This window comes from Patella vulgata, chromosome 9 (genome assembly GCF_932274485.2).
Source record: "Patella vulgata chromosome 9, xgPatVulg1.2, whole genome shotgun sequence".
Lineage (NCBI taxonomy): Eukaryota > Metazoa > Mollusca > Gastropoda > Patellidae > Patella > Patella vulgata.
The window spans coordinates 41895520-41910259 of NC_065887.2; the positions used below are offsets into that span (position 1 = coordinate 41895520).

General features: G+C 36.2%; 1 protein-coding gene across 2 annotated transcripts in view; it reads left to right on the plus strand.

Moving 5' to 3' along the window:
• The window catches only part of LOC126832274 (DNA primase small subunit), a 49288-nt gene that overhangs the window by 245 nt on the left and 34303 nt on the right, over positions 1 to 14740 (plus strand). For both annotated transcript variants that reach the window (XR_008789228.1, XM_050562992.2), the window contains exons 2-11: positions 1037 to 1194; positions 1949 to 2055; positions 4803 to 4876; positions 6175 to 6311; positions 6945 to 7003; positions 9449 to 9561; positions 10363 to 10460; positions 11678 to 11804; positions 12227 to 12296; positions 13999 to 14057. Coding sequence is in view for 1 of the 2 variants with exons in the window: in XM_050562992.2 (XP_050418949.1) it covers positions 1037 to 1194; positions 1949 to 2055; positions 4803 to 4876; positions 6175 to 6311; positions 6945 to 7003; positions 9449 to 9561; positions 10363 to 10460; positions 11678 to 11804; positions 12227 to 12296; positions 13999 to 14057 (1002 nt within the window). In the remaining variant the exon portion in view is untranslated. The remainder of the gene's footprint in view (positions 1 to 1036; positions 1195 to 1948; positions 2056 to 4802; positions 4877 to 6174; positions 6312 to 6944; positions 7004 to 9448; positions 9562 to 10362; positions 10461 to 11677; positions 11805 to 12226; positions 12297 to 13998; positions 14058 to 14740) is intronic.

A 14740-nucleotide genomic window follows, 5' to 3' on the forward strand; every position in this document is an offset into this window, starting at 1 on the left:
GAAGTGCAGATATCGCAAAATATTAAAAATAAAAATGATAAAATGAAACTTAGTAAAAACATATACTGGTGTGTATTATTATCGCTTGGATTTAAAGTAGCTAAGTCTCTAACTCAATACCATCCAATGTTTTACACATTGAAAATACAAATTATTTGTCAATTCAAATCAACATTGATGTTGTGATCTTACCAGGAAAAGGTGGGCTTCTGATATCCAATATTTAAGCGTCATTTGTAACAAGTGACCAGAAAGAAAGAGGCTATAGACATATTCCACAACTCATGTCAAACGGTGACGCCATATATTATCTGGAGAGCATGCATAGACTGGAATAATCACTCAGACGCTAGAAATTGCTATTCGGTTGAGACTCCTGTCATATTTCGCTGTACATAACTGATTTGAAATTTGAGTCCAAATGGAAACAATTGAATGTAAATCAGTTTATATACAAGTAGATTACATTATTATATGGGTCAATTTCTAGGTCCCAAATATTAGCAATTTAGCTCCTTTAAAAAAAAGCTAGATGATTTGTATGCTTGTAGGATTGTATGCGTATTTGTAGTTGGGTGTGGTAGAAATGTAATAAATAACAATAATCAGTCATTGTTTTGAAGAAAAAGTTGAGAGTTTTTCTTATTGAGGTAGCCTACTATCTGATTTGCATCGTACTTTGCCAGGTAAAACTATCAGGGCGTATTCCCATAGTTTGAGTATTGTAACTGAGTCATAATATCCCATTGATAGTATAGTCCTATAATGTTATAATATCCCGTAGTCTCAGATGGTACTATAACTTAATGACGTTATAATGAATCCACGACCAAGACCACCCGGACCAACTGATAGACCACTCGGACCAAACACAAAGACTACTCGGACCATACAAAAAGACCACTCGGACCAATAATAAGTGTTGTTTTAATATCCCACAGACAGATGGTACTATAACGTTATAATTATAATTTAATTTTCTTTCCAAATCCAGATCAATTATCTAAGTACATTGAAAGTGTTTGATGTGTTTCAGTTCCGAAGACATATTTTCTCAACCGAGAATTCTCCTTCACGTTAAAAGATGATGTTTACATTCGCTACCAATCTTTTGTTGACCAATCAGATCTGGAAAAAGAAATACAAAAACATTGTCCATATAAAATAGATATTGGTGCTGTATTCTCATATAAGGTAGGTTATTGAGTAAAACAGGGTGTGGTTGGCATGGTGATATAAGGTAGGTTATTGAGTAAAACAGGGTGAGGTTGTCATGGTGATATAAGGTAGGTTATTGAGAGAGTAAGACATGATGTGGTTGTCATGGTGATATAAGGTAGGAGGTAGGATATTCTTTATATCATGGTATGATTGTCATGCTGAATCAGATCAGTATATTTAAACATACATTATGCAAGAGCTAAATCTGTCTATTGCAGGTCTTTCTTTAGGCCTGAAATGTTATCTAAATTATTAATTAGACATTGATTAACTTATCCAGACCATAATCAACTCGAGATGGCATCGCTAGCCTGCGATCGTAAGTCGATTGTGATCCGATTTACTGCATAACTTTCCTTCTCGATTAAATGGATAATCAAGACTATGCTGTTTAACGTACTGACTTCAGTAATGATGACCGAGGCTAGGCAGAAATTTTATTCGCTGAGATCTTGGTTCATAGTGGATCAATTTGAATGAAATTTTCAGCAAATTGCCTTTACGTTATCTAGTTTTTAATTATTATAGTGAGAACTGCCATCTTGTTATCGAATCTCCTATAATGTATATTTAAGGATTTTAAATTGGATCTGGTAAAGTCTGTCTTGTAGATTTCTGTGTAAAAAAAAACGAAACAATAAACTACCGGTACTGCATTATTTTCAGTATAATATATACTTTATACCAACAACTACAATTTTATAATAATATATACTTTCTGTTGCAGCCAAAAGAACGTAAAACTATAAAAGCATCAGCATTCCAGGCCCAGGAAAAAGAATTGGTTTTTGATATTGATATGACAGATTACGATGATGTTCGAAAATGTTGCTCGTAAGTTTTTGTTTTACGAAGGGAGGTAACAATTATCCATTGAAATATATCTATGTTTGAACTTTGATGTAGTAGAAACATTATTTGTATTTAAGGTTTCCCCTGAAATCTCTAAAGGATTTAGTTTTTTGATCTTTGAGTGCCTCGCCATGTAGATTAAGGGACACATTAACGATAAAAATTTACACATTTTTATACGCCCACATTTTCATGTGGACGTATTATGCCGTCGCCCCTGTCCGTCCGGATGTCCGTCCGTCCACAATTGTTTGTGGACTCTCTACAGGTCACAATTTTTATCCGATTTTGACGAAACTTGAAATATAGGTTTATCCCCAAAAGATCTCGGCTGCTTTCGATATTGGCATGTATCGGACCGAAACTTCATGGATTATTGCCCCTGATTGTACGAAAAATCACGTTTTTAGCTTGTGGACCCTATAGAGGTCACAATTTTTATCCAATTTTTTTAAAACTTGAAATGTAAGTTTATGACCCAAAGATCTCGGTTCCTTTCGATATTCGCGCATATCGGACTGTAACTTCCTGAATTATGGCCCCTGATTGTACGAAAAATCGCGTTTTTAGCTTGTGGACCCTATAGAGGTCATAATTTAAATCCGATTTAAAAAAACGTATTATTATATCACCGTTACACCCTAAAGAAGGTTGAGTTTGAATTTCGTGAAAATCAGCCCAAAATTGACAGACAAAATGGCCGCCGTTCGTTCTCAAATAGCGTAAAAATATGGTATATCAAGGTTGTGGACCCTATAGAGGTCACAATTTTTATCCGATTTTGTTGAAAATTGAAATGTAAGTTTATAACCCAAAGATCTCGGTTCCTGTCAATATTCGCGCATATCGGACTGTAACTTCCTGAATTATGGCCCCTGATTGTACGAAAAATCACGTTTTTAGCTTGTAGACCCTATAGAGGTCATAATTTTTATCCGATTTAAAAAACCGTATTATTATATCACCGTTACACCCTAAGGAAGGTTGAGTTTGAATTTCGTGAAAATCGGCCCAAAATTGACAGACAAAATGGCCGCCGTTCATTCTCAAATAGCGTAAAAATATGGTATATCAAGGTTGTGGACCCTATAGAGGTCACAATTTTTATCCAATTTTTTTGAAACTTGAAATGTAAGTTTATAACCCAAAGATCTCAGTTCCTTTCGATCTTCGCGCATATCGGACCGTAACTTCCTGAATTATGGCCCCTGATTGTACGAAAAATCACGTTTTTAGCTTGTGGACCCTATAGAGGTCATAATTTTTATCCGATTTAAAAAAACGTATAATTATATCACCGTTACACCCTAAGGAAGGTTGAGTTTGAATTTCGTGAAAAATAGGCCCAAAATTGACAGACAAAATGGCCGCCGTTCGTTCTCAAATATCGTAAAAACATGGTATATCAAGGTTGTGGACCCTATAGAGGTCACAATTTTTATCCAATTTTGTTGAAACTTGAAATGTAAGTTTATAACACAAAGATCTCAGTTCCTTTCGATATTCGCGCATATTGAATTGTAATTTCCTGAATTGTGGCCCTTGATAGTAGGAAAAATCACTTTCTTGTTAGCTTGTTCTCTATCCATCTCTCGAAAATGTGGGCGTATCCTGCCTGGCAGCCACTGGTTTCATAATCCATATGAAATCTTTTACCCCTTTAGCACTTTGACCGCTCTAACTAGGTCTCCTTACACTGCCCTAACTAGGTCTCCTTAGACTGCCCTAACTAGGTCTCCATAAACCACCCTAACTAGGTCTCCTTACACCGCCCTAACTAGGTCTCCTTACACCGCCCTAACTAGGTCTCCTTACAACGCCCTAACTAGGTCTCCTTACACCACCCTAACTAGGTCCCCTTACACCACCCTAACTAGGTCTTGCTACACCACCCTAACTAGGTCTCCTTACACTGCCCTAACTAGGTCTCCTTACAACACCTTAACTAGGTCTCCTTACACCACCCTAACTAGGTCTCCTTACACTGCCCTAACTAGGTCACCTTACGCTGCCCTAACTAGGTCTCCTTACACCATCCTAACTAGGTCTCCTTACACTGCCCTAACTAGGTCTCCTTACACTGCCCTAACTAGGTCTCCTTACACCGCCCTAACTAGGTCTCCTTACACCGCCCTAACTAGGACTCCTTACACGCCCTAACTAGGTCTCCTTACACCACCCTAACTAGGTCTCCTTACACCACCCTAACTAGGTCTTGCTACACCACCCTAACTAGGTCTCCTTACACTGCCCTAACTAGGTCTCCTTACACTGCCCTAACTAGGTCTCCTTACACTGCCCTAACTAGGTCTCCTTACACTGCCCTAACTAGGTCTTGTTACACCGCCCTAACTAGGTCTCCCTACACTGCCCTAACTAGATCTCCTTACACCACCCTAACTAGGTTTCCTTACACTGCCCTAACTAGGTCTCGTTACACCGCTCTAACTAGGTCTCCTTACACTGCCCTAATTAGGTCTCCTTACACCGCCCCAAACTAGGTCTCCTTACACCTCCCCAAACTACCACATAAAGTGCACAGTAAATGTTCCTATAATACGGACAGCTATATACAAATCTCTGACGGTCTAAGGAACAGTAGTTTCAGTTTGTACCGATAGGAATCATTTACATTGAACAAGTAATGAAGGGGTAACATCTGTGAGAGAAAATAACATACCAACAATATTGTTAAATAATAAACATGATTGTCTTCTTTCTTTATTTAGAGGAGCTGATATTTGTGAGAAATGTTGGCCATTAATGAAGATAGCTTGTAAAATTATACACGCCGCTCTCGTAGGTATGTTCATCTTTTAACTTGTGTACCCTGACCTAGGTAAGGTACAGGCCAATGTTGTGAAAGAAGTTTTTAGTTGTTGGGACAGCAACTGGACATTTCTGACACAAGGCTTGTATCCTGTTTCAAAAAAAATGTGGTTTGACGTTAAACTGAGCAAATGCACATGGACATATGACATGTAGTGTGCTATGAGGGCCATTTATCCCAGACGGCGAGGTATTCGTCATCAAATTACAACCTTAGAGGGGTCTTTTATGTGCAGCCGCGCATGCCCTGTTCATACTTTTCATCGAATTTCAACCGTAGAGGATTTTTTTATATTAAGGCCCTGCATCCTGTCCCTCTGACAAGGGGGAAACTAGACTGAGAAATTGTGAGGAAGTTTATAAGCCAATAACAGGATGAAAGCCTTGTCTAATATAAAAGTGTTAAATCAACAACTATAATATCTGTAAATGATTTATTGGTACATGGAAATACCACAGTCTGACTTCATTATCCCTGATATTGTGGAAGATGACATTAAATTTCAATTTATTTCTTTGCTCAAGATGTGAATATGATGGTTGATTGGTCTGTTGCCTCTGCTTTAGATCTTAAGATCCCAAGCATTATACACATAATCACAGAAAATAACAACAGTATTATGTAAAGCCGCACTCACGCCCTGTGAGTTTTGTTATGATTATAATTTATATAGGAAAGGACAAAAATCGTGTGTGAATATTTTCAACAAGATATGATATTTTAATATATGATATTTCTTTTTCTAATCAGAGCCCTTGACAGTTGGAATTCAAAAAATAACAGTAGGCTGTAGTGTCACTGTCCGGGTCAAATTTCCCTCATAGCACACTGTATGGCGTATGCCCGTCTTCATTAGCCCAGTTCGGAGCAGAACAGTAGGACGTTAAACCCCATTTCATTTTTTTTTCCAATCATTGCAGATGCAACCCTAGAAAATAAACACTATGATATGCTGGCCTCATCCCCTGTGATGTTTACCCTGATTTATTCTATTTACCTATGATGATGGCCGGCAATAGAACAAAAAACACAGCGTGTGAGGTTTTTGCCAAGATACGATATTTTAACATATCATAGCCAGTCGTAGAGGTTTAACATGTTAAACATTTCAATGGTATCATAGCTGATCTTAGACAATCGTAGCATGTCATGGCCAATCGCAATGCGGTAGGACTAACGTCAACAATCGCATTAGGTTTTCGGATTGGATTAGTTGTTGTCTACTGTGGAAGGTAGAAATTGATGCCATGTATGTATTTCCTGTTTTTCAGATGATTTCGGTTTTAAACATATTCTCTGGGTTTATTCTGGTCGTCGTGGCGTCCATTGTTGGGTCTGTGATGAAGAGGCTAGAAAATTATCACAGACAGGAAGAACGGCCATTGCTGAATATCTGAGTCTTGTTAGAGTAAGAATAAACAATGATTCTATATACTAGATCCCCAGCAAAATTGGGGGTGGCCGAATGATCTCATGCGTGGACTTTAGAGAGTCCCAGTATGTACCGAACAAGGAGTAGGATCGCCTGTCCAACCTCATGGGTTTTCGTCCCACAGCTGAAGACCCATAAATGTAAATGTAAATGAATTATTGTAATAAAATTGAACCATATGTTACTCCCGAAATGACATAGTTTATGTCGAGTGTACGTTACACTCCATACACTCCATTTCTTTCAGCAAAATTTCTATTTATTTTAGTGTATGTTATCAGTGAATATCATGAAAATCTTCTCAATAATGAGGTAAAATCATTTGACACAGATATGTACCATATCCAAACTGACTAAAACTCACCAAAATATTGCATCAGATATATTTTAAGTGGACTTTCCTTTGGCTTTGACTGTAAAAATAAGTTCAACTCTTGTCTAGATCCCCATGGAGCTTCTTCAAGTTGTGGTCAGGTCACACACAAACTGTCCACAAGAAGTGATGGTGAAGGGTGCAACATTTTTTGATATCTCTGCAGTTGAATGTATAGAGCTAGACTGTTATTATTATTAAATAAATTGCATCGATGTTATTTTTTGTTTTGTTAGGGTGGTGAAAATCAAACGAAGAAAGTCAGTCTTGATGAAACATTACATCCGTCTATTAGGTTAGTTTATATTACAATATCTAATTCTCTGTCTCATTTCCCAACCTCATGACTTGTCTGAGAGTCTACTAAACACCCCCACATACAATCACCTAGTTTTTATCTATTATTTTATTTATGCAGCCATTTTTGCTCTGGTAGCCACAGTATTTTCCAGTCTGGTTTCCATTTATCGGGGGTTGAGGATCCAGGGCCTGGCCATGAAAATTGTACATTTGTTTGGATGGGATGAAAAACCATTCGTAGAACATTAACAGTCTGCAAACAGTTGTAAATCAAAATAAGAGAAGCCGTAATTTTGCTCTCCACGCAACATTTCCCCCATAGTGTACTGCAGTGTGTATGCCTACCTTCATTTCTTTGTTCAGTGCAGACAAATAGCATGTTAAACTCTGTTTTATTTGATATGATGTTATTGTCCCCCGCCTTTCGAAGAAAGCAGGGGACTATTAAAATGGGTTCGTCCGTCTGTCTGTCTGTCTGTCTGTCTGTCCCGTCTGTCTGTCCGTCACACTTTTTGGGACACAATAACTCTCTTCCTAATTGAGCTAGAATGTTCAAACTTGGTGTATGTGTTTATTAGGTCAATGCCTTGATGGAGTTCGAAGATGAGCATTTTCCGCTTAGGGTAAGCAGAGATAAGCAATTTGATTGGTTGATGCTTTGGGACACGATAACTCTCTTCCTAATTGGGCTAGAATGTTCAAACTTGGTGTATGTGTTGATTAGGTCAATGCCTTGATGGAGTTCGAAGATGTGCATTTTCCGCTTAGGGTAAGCAGAGATAAGCAATTTGATTGGTTGATGCTTTGGGACACGATAACTTTTAATTGAGCTAGAATGTTCAAACTTGGTGTATGTGTTTATTAGGTCAATGCCTTGATGGAGTTCGAAGATGAGCATTTTCCGCTTAGGGTAAGCAGAGATAAGCAATTTGATTGGTTGATACTTTGGGGCACGATAACTCTCTGCCTAATTGAGCTAGAATGTTCAAACTTGGTGTATGTGTTGATTAGGTCAATGCCTTGATGGAGTTCGAAGATGAGCATTTTCCGCTTAGGGTAAGCAGAGATAAGCAATTTGATTGATTGATGCTTTGGGACACGATAACTTTAGTTCTAATTAAGTGAGATTGATGAAACTTGGTGTATAGTTTCATTACATCAATACCTTGACTAAGTTCAATCATGAGCATTTTCTACTCAGGCTAAGCAGAGCGATAAGCAATTTGATTGGTCGAGACATTGGAACACAATAATTCACATTCTAATTGATGTAGAATGTTCAAACTTGGTGTAGGCTTTCATTAGGTGAATGCCTTGATGGAGTTCAATGATGAACATTGTATGCTTACGGTAAGCAGAGATAAGCAATCTGATTGATTGATGCTTTGGGGCATGATAACTTTGAGAGAGATGAAACTCCGAATATAGATTCATTATATCATTACCTTGACTAAGTTCGATGGTGAAAATTTTCTGCTAAGGCTAAGGAGCAATAAGCAATTTAATTGATTGGTCAAGACTTTGGAACATAATAACTCTGCTTTTAATTGAGGTAGAATGTTTAAACTTGATGTAGATGTTCATTAGGTGAATGTCTTGACTAAGTTCAATGATTAACATTTCGAGCTGAAGCCAAGCAGAGCTTATCAGTTTCATAATCTTGATTCTATTTGATAGACAGTGATGAAACTTAGTCTATAGTTTAACTGTTCGATACTTTTGAAAAAAATAAATGTTCTATTAATTAATACGTGTCATCTAATTATTTTGCTATTTCGGCGGGGGACATCAGCCTCACTGTTGGCTTGTTTTGGTTGTGATACAGTTGTGAAAGTTTATATTTAAGAATCCAATCTCGTGGGTTTTCTCCGTGTCCTCCGGTATCCTCCCACTGCTAAAGACCCCTATGCGCAAGCGAAATATTGAAATGACCTAGTTTGTGTCGAGTGGACGTTAAACCCCATTTCTCTCTCTCTCTTATATTTAAGAAATATGGAGTTTTGTGAGATTGAGTCAGTTTGTAGATGACGATAATATATACATAGACTGGCTGTGGTTAGTTTTTATGAATTACAATAGTTTAACTCTTTAGTACTAGGTGTGCCTACATGTATATATTGACTACAGCCAGTTCCCTGAAGATAATTAGAGAAACCTGATATATTAATACCAGGGCAGTCTGAAACTGTAGTTCCTTAGGCCATAACAAACCAGTTGAGATATGTGTGAACCATTTTAAGTGTGTGAAAGCTGTGCATGGGATGAGGCTGTTTGTGGTCGTCCAAGGAGCTTATGTTAGGGTGGTTTGAGGTGGTCTAAGAAGCCCTAGCTAAGGCTGTTTAGGGATTATTAGGGCGGTTTGAGAAGCCCTAGTTAACGCAATTGGGGCGGTCTAAATTCTAAAGAGTTAACTAAGAATGTTTTTCTGTTTTTTTTTCAGACGAGCGTTGAATATAATTGAAGGATATTTTGATAAATATTCTGTAAAGAAACAAGATTTCCTCAATTCACCTGAACAGTGGGATAAAGTTTTAGCTCTTATACCTATAGAAGATATCCTTTTAACACCCAAATCACATATTTATATTATTTTAACATCAAATCACATATTTATATCCTTTTAACACCCAAATCACATATTTATATTATTTTAACATCAAATCACATATTTATATTATTTTAACAACAAATCACATATTTATATTATTTTAATATCAAATCACACATTTATATTATATCAACATCAGATCACATTTATATTATATTTTAATAAAATATCATAAATTTATATTATATTAACATCAAATCACACATATGTATAGTCTTTTGATAATTAGATTTTGAAAATGTATTGAAGAACAGTAGGCAGAAACACATGTATTACCCTCTTATGTGAAAATATGCAGTCTCTCTGCACTTACTATATATAAACCCGTAAAATGCCCAAGTGTTGATCAAGGCAAGTGTTTCAGTCAGATTGCAGGTTTTGATTGAGCTACAGTGAAACTACAGTGAAATTGATTGGTTGAAGAACTAGCCAGTCAGTTCACATGCCATAGAATTAAAATTTCAAAGAATTCAACCCAAAAATACGACAATAAACTTTAAAACAAAATTGGATTTAATCAACAAATTATTCTATGGTTTGTAAAAAAATATCTTGCCAATCCGAGATAAAACAAAATATGTCAGGAATTGATTGGCTGGTAAAATTGTGAATTGCAGGCCCTGGTGTAGATACATATTATCCACCCAAACAAACCAAATAATTCTCTACCCCACTATCTTTTGTTCCATTCCTCTTTGGTTCTTAAACCATTTGAAGTATTTTCTATATTCCTTGACCTTTGACACATGTTCGGAAACAGATCAATGGATTATTTGACAGTCTTGGAACAAATTCATCAACAAGATTAACAATTTTACGAGAACAGCTGAATAACGCTAAAGAGGTGAGATGATATTAATTACGATCTATTATCAGAGAAATTTACAACCACTGATTGTCATTTAAAGGATTTTGAATACCGTGTAAATTACTGTAGTATTATGGATGGCGAGAATTGTGCTAAAGAACACATATGTGTAATAATATTATGGTCTTGACTAATTATTCTCCATTGTCAGTATATTATCTATGGTATGAGTTTAGTTAAAAATGCAAATTAAATTGTTTATGAAATATTGTGTGAATAACAGGAAAGGGGGTCTAAGTTCAAGGATAGATTCTATATCTAAAATCATGTGATCGGAAAGTTACCATTTCATATTTGACATGAGTGACCAATCACATGATTAATTTGCATCTTAATTAGCCAATAGAATAATTAATGACTGTGAATCTGAGAATATATAATGAATAGAATGTGTGTACTAGGTGAGACAACCATGTAGTTCTTATAGGTGAATTCCCATCAGCAGACTCGCTGAATCTGCATGGCAGCAGGTTTGAGAGAATGACTTTATTACAATGCTTGTAACAGTGCTAAATATAAAAGGTAGAACCGAAATATGGTATTTGTTGTCCCTGTTGATGATATTATTTAAGATGCAGTATATTCAATCACACCGTGAAGCTGTCATTAATGTGGGATGTCAGTTAAGGTATTACAAATTCGACCAGAGACAATACTAGACGATCATGGGCTGTTCCAAAATATGTAGTAATAAACAATGCATGGGTTATACGCTGGATGTGGCGACTGGTGTAGCTTCTTCTTCTCTCCACGTCTGACAGACGATCCATGGTGCTACACTACAATATTGTGAAAACTTAATTTCTAAACAGAATTTCATTTTAAAAATAGATAAATTCCATTCAGGCTTAAAAAATATATGATCAATTGAAAATTTGATGACATTCAGCATCCTTTGCAGACCAATTAAACTGCACCATAACACCTTGATGGGCTGCTTTTTAATCGATTTGAATACAAGTGATTATGTACCTTTGATATTTTTGTTTTTATTTTAAATAGAATTTAAAATGATCAAAGTTGAGTATGTTTTAGAGTGGATTAAACTGTTGACCATTCAGACTCTGTGACTCAGGCAGGAAAACTGGACCGCAAAATAAAAGAAACATTGATATAAGAATACAACATAGACATATTCCTAGACGTGAAATAATCTGTAGTTATAAAATAAATATATTTGGTTGATATTACAGCATAAGAAGATGAAGATGACAATGGAAGAAATAATGGTACAGTTGTGTTATCCTAGATTAGATGTTAATGTCAGTAAAGGTGTTAATCATTTACTCAAATCACCTTTCTGTGTTCACCCCAAAACAGGTAGGTTGTCAATCGTTAGCTTAAAACAGGTGGGTTGCCAATTAGCTTAAAGTTAGCTTAAAACAGGTGGGTTGTCAATCGTTAGTTTAAAACAGGTGGTTTGTCAGTGGTTAGTTTAAAACAGGTGGGTTGTCAATCGTTAGTTTAAAACAGGTGGTTTGTCAGTGGTTAGTTTAAAACAGGTGGGTTGTCAATCATTAGTTTAAAACAAGTCAATTGTTACTCTGAAACTGCTGGGTTGTCAATTGTTACTTTGAAACTGCTGGGTTGTTGTCCAACATTGATAGGGAGTCCAAGCTTAAAACAGAACACTATATGACTTCTTATAATCAATGCTCATTCTTTTAACAAAATAATTTTATATTGAATAGTTAACCCATGAATGGTCCACTTGAATAATATTATTGATGTGAATATTTCAGGCCGTGTTTGTGTACCATTTGATGTTAGTAAAGTTGATAGTTTTAATCCCTTTACAGTTCCAACAATCAGGTAAATTGCTGTATAAATTATAACATATCTTTACAATTGGATTCAAGTAGATTGAACATACATTATTCAAGAGCTAAATCTGCCCATTGTAGGTATTTCTTTAGGCCTTAAATTTTTATATAAATTATTAATTGGACATTAATTAACATAACAATACCATAATCAAATCTCGATGCCATTGGATGCTTGAGATCTTAACTAGATTAGAACAGTTCAGCCATTTAATGATTTAATTTAAAAATGGAGGAACGAGTCCAAGTCTCGAATATATAAGTACTGGGGTTACAATAATAACCAATCAATAAACTAGAAACAGTGATAACTTGGCTCAGAATAAAGTAATTTAAGTGAAATTTCAATATATTCATCTATATTTAAACTATTATAACAAGAACAGCCAGCTCTTTATCTAAATCTTACATGATGTATCTTTAAAAAGAATCAGCAAAACTGATAGGTGGTACTTTGTTGTGTTGACTATATATCATTTGTAATGGATGCTGAATGTTGACCAAGTTTTGAGTAGAATTGAACTATTTTGGACCCTATTGTAGTTTGCAAGGGATTAACAATCCCTCAAATGATGGCCAGCACCTTTTGATACGCCCAAATGGAAATGAGGATGTATATTGCCGTCGCCCCCGTCCATCGGTCTGTCAGTTCGTTGTCCACAATTTCTTGTGAACGCCCTAATGCCAAATGTTATCATCAGATCTGTATGAAATTTATATATGCGTCATTTAGATTAGTGCAATGACATAGCCTATTGAATTTCAGTAATTTCCTTTAATTACGTCTAGAGTTATGTCCCTTGTTTCACTTTGTTCAACCATGTCAATGCTCGACAGACAAATGTTATTATTCGATCTATATGAAATTTATATGCATCCTTTAGATTAGTGAAACGAAGAAGTCTATTTAATATTTTCAGCAATTTCCGTCAATTACTTCTAGATTTATGGCTCTTGTTTTACTGGGGGGTTGGATGGCTGAATGGTTAGTGTATGCACGCTGTATCATAAAGTCTGTCATTGAGTCAACTGGCGTGGTTTCGATTCCCCGGTTGTACGTAAAAAAGGAGTAGGGTCGCCTGTCCAACCTTGTGGGTTTCGATTCCCCGGTTGTACGTGAAAAGGAGTAGGGTCGCCTGTCCAACCTTGTGGGTTTTCTCCGGGTCCTCCGGTTTCCTCCCACTACTAGACCCCTACGCACAAGCGAATTATGAAAATAAAATTGAACCAATGTTAGTCCCAAAATGACCTAGTTTGTGTCGAGTGGACGTTAAACCCCATTTCTCTTTCTCTCTCTCTCTTGTTTTACTTTATAAACCTCGTGAATGTTCGAATGACAAGTTATCATCCGATCTGTATGAAATTTATACACATTATTTAAATTAGTAAAATGAAAAACCCTGTCAAATTTCAACAATTTCTGTAAATTACTTCCAGACTTAAGGCCCTTGTTTCAGTTTGTAGAACCTTGTGAACCCTCAAACAACTAAAATTATAATCTGATCTGTATGAAATTGTCTTGTAATTGCCCCCAATTACCTACAAAAGAATAAATATGCGACAACCCTTGTTGACCGCCCAGAAGATTTAACTGCTGTGGGTGTATGTTTCGTTGCCTGGCCACCTATCTTAGTTAATTGCATGTAGAAATTTAGAATTGATTATTTATTAAGATAGAATGTATTTTACAGCCAACTGTTAGATGAAATAGATAATTGTGAAACAACAGATACCACCAAGAAAGTTAAAGGTACATATTTTATATCTAGTTTACTTTCTTTATTTCATACATTCTGTCAGCAGTTGGTCTTGATTTTATATGCCCACATTTTCATGTGGACGTATATTGTCGTCGCCCCTGTCTGTCCGTCCGGACGTCCGTCTACAATTGTTTGTGAACAGTCTACAGGTCACAATTTTTATTCGATTTCAATGAAACTTGAAATATAGGTTTATCACCCTAAGATCTCGGTTCCTTTCGATATTGGCATGTATCGGACCGTAACTTCATGGATTATGGCCCCTGATTGTACGAAAAATCAAGTTTGTGGCTTGTGAACACTGTAGAGATCACAATTTTTATCCGATTTTGTTGAAACTTGAAATGTAAGTTTATAACCCAAAGATCTCGGTTCCTTTCGATATATTCGCGCATATCAGACCATAACTTCCTGAATTATGGCCCCTGATTGTATGAAAAACGCGGGCTTGTGGACCCTATAGAGGTCATAATTTTTATCCGATTTAAAAAAAACGTATTATTATATCACCGTTAAACCCTAAGGACGGTTGAGTTCGAATTTCGTGAAAATCGGCCAAAACTGACCAACAAAATGGCCGCCGTTCGTTCTCAAATAGCGTAAAAATATGGTATATCAAGGTTGTGACCCTATAGAGGTAACAATTTTTATCCTATTTTGTTGAAACTTGAAA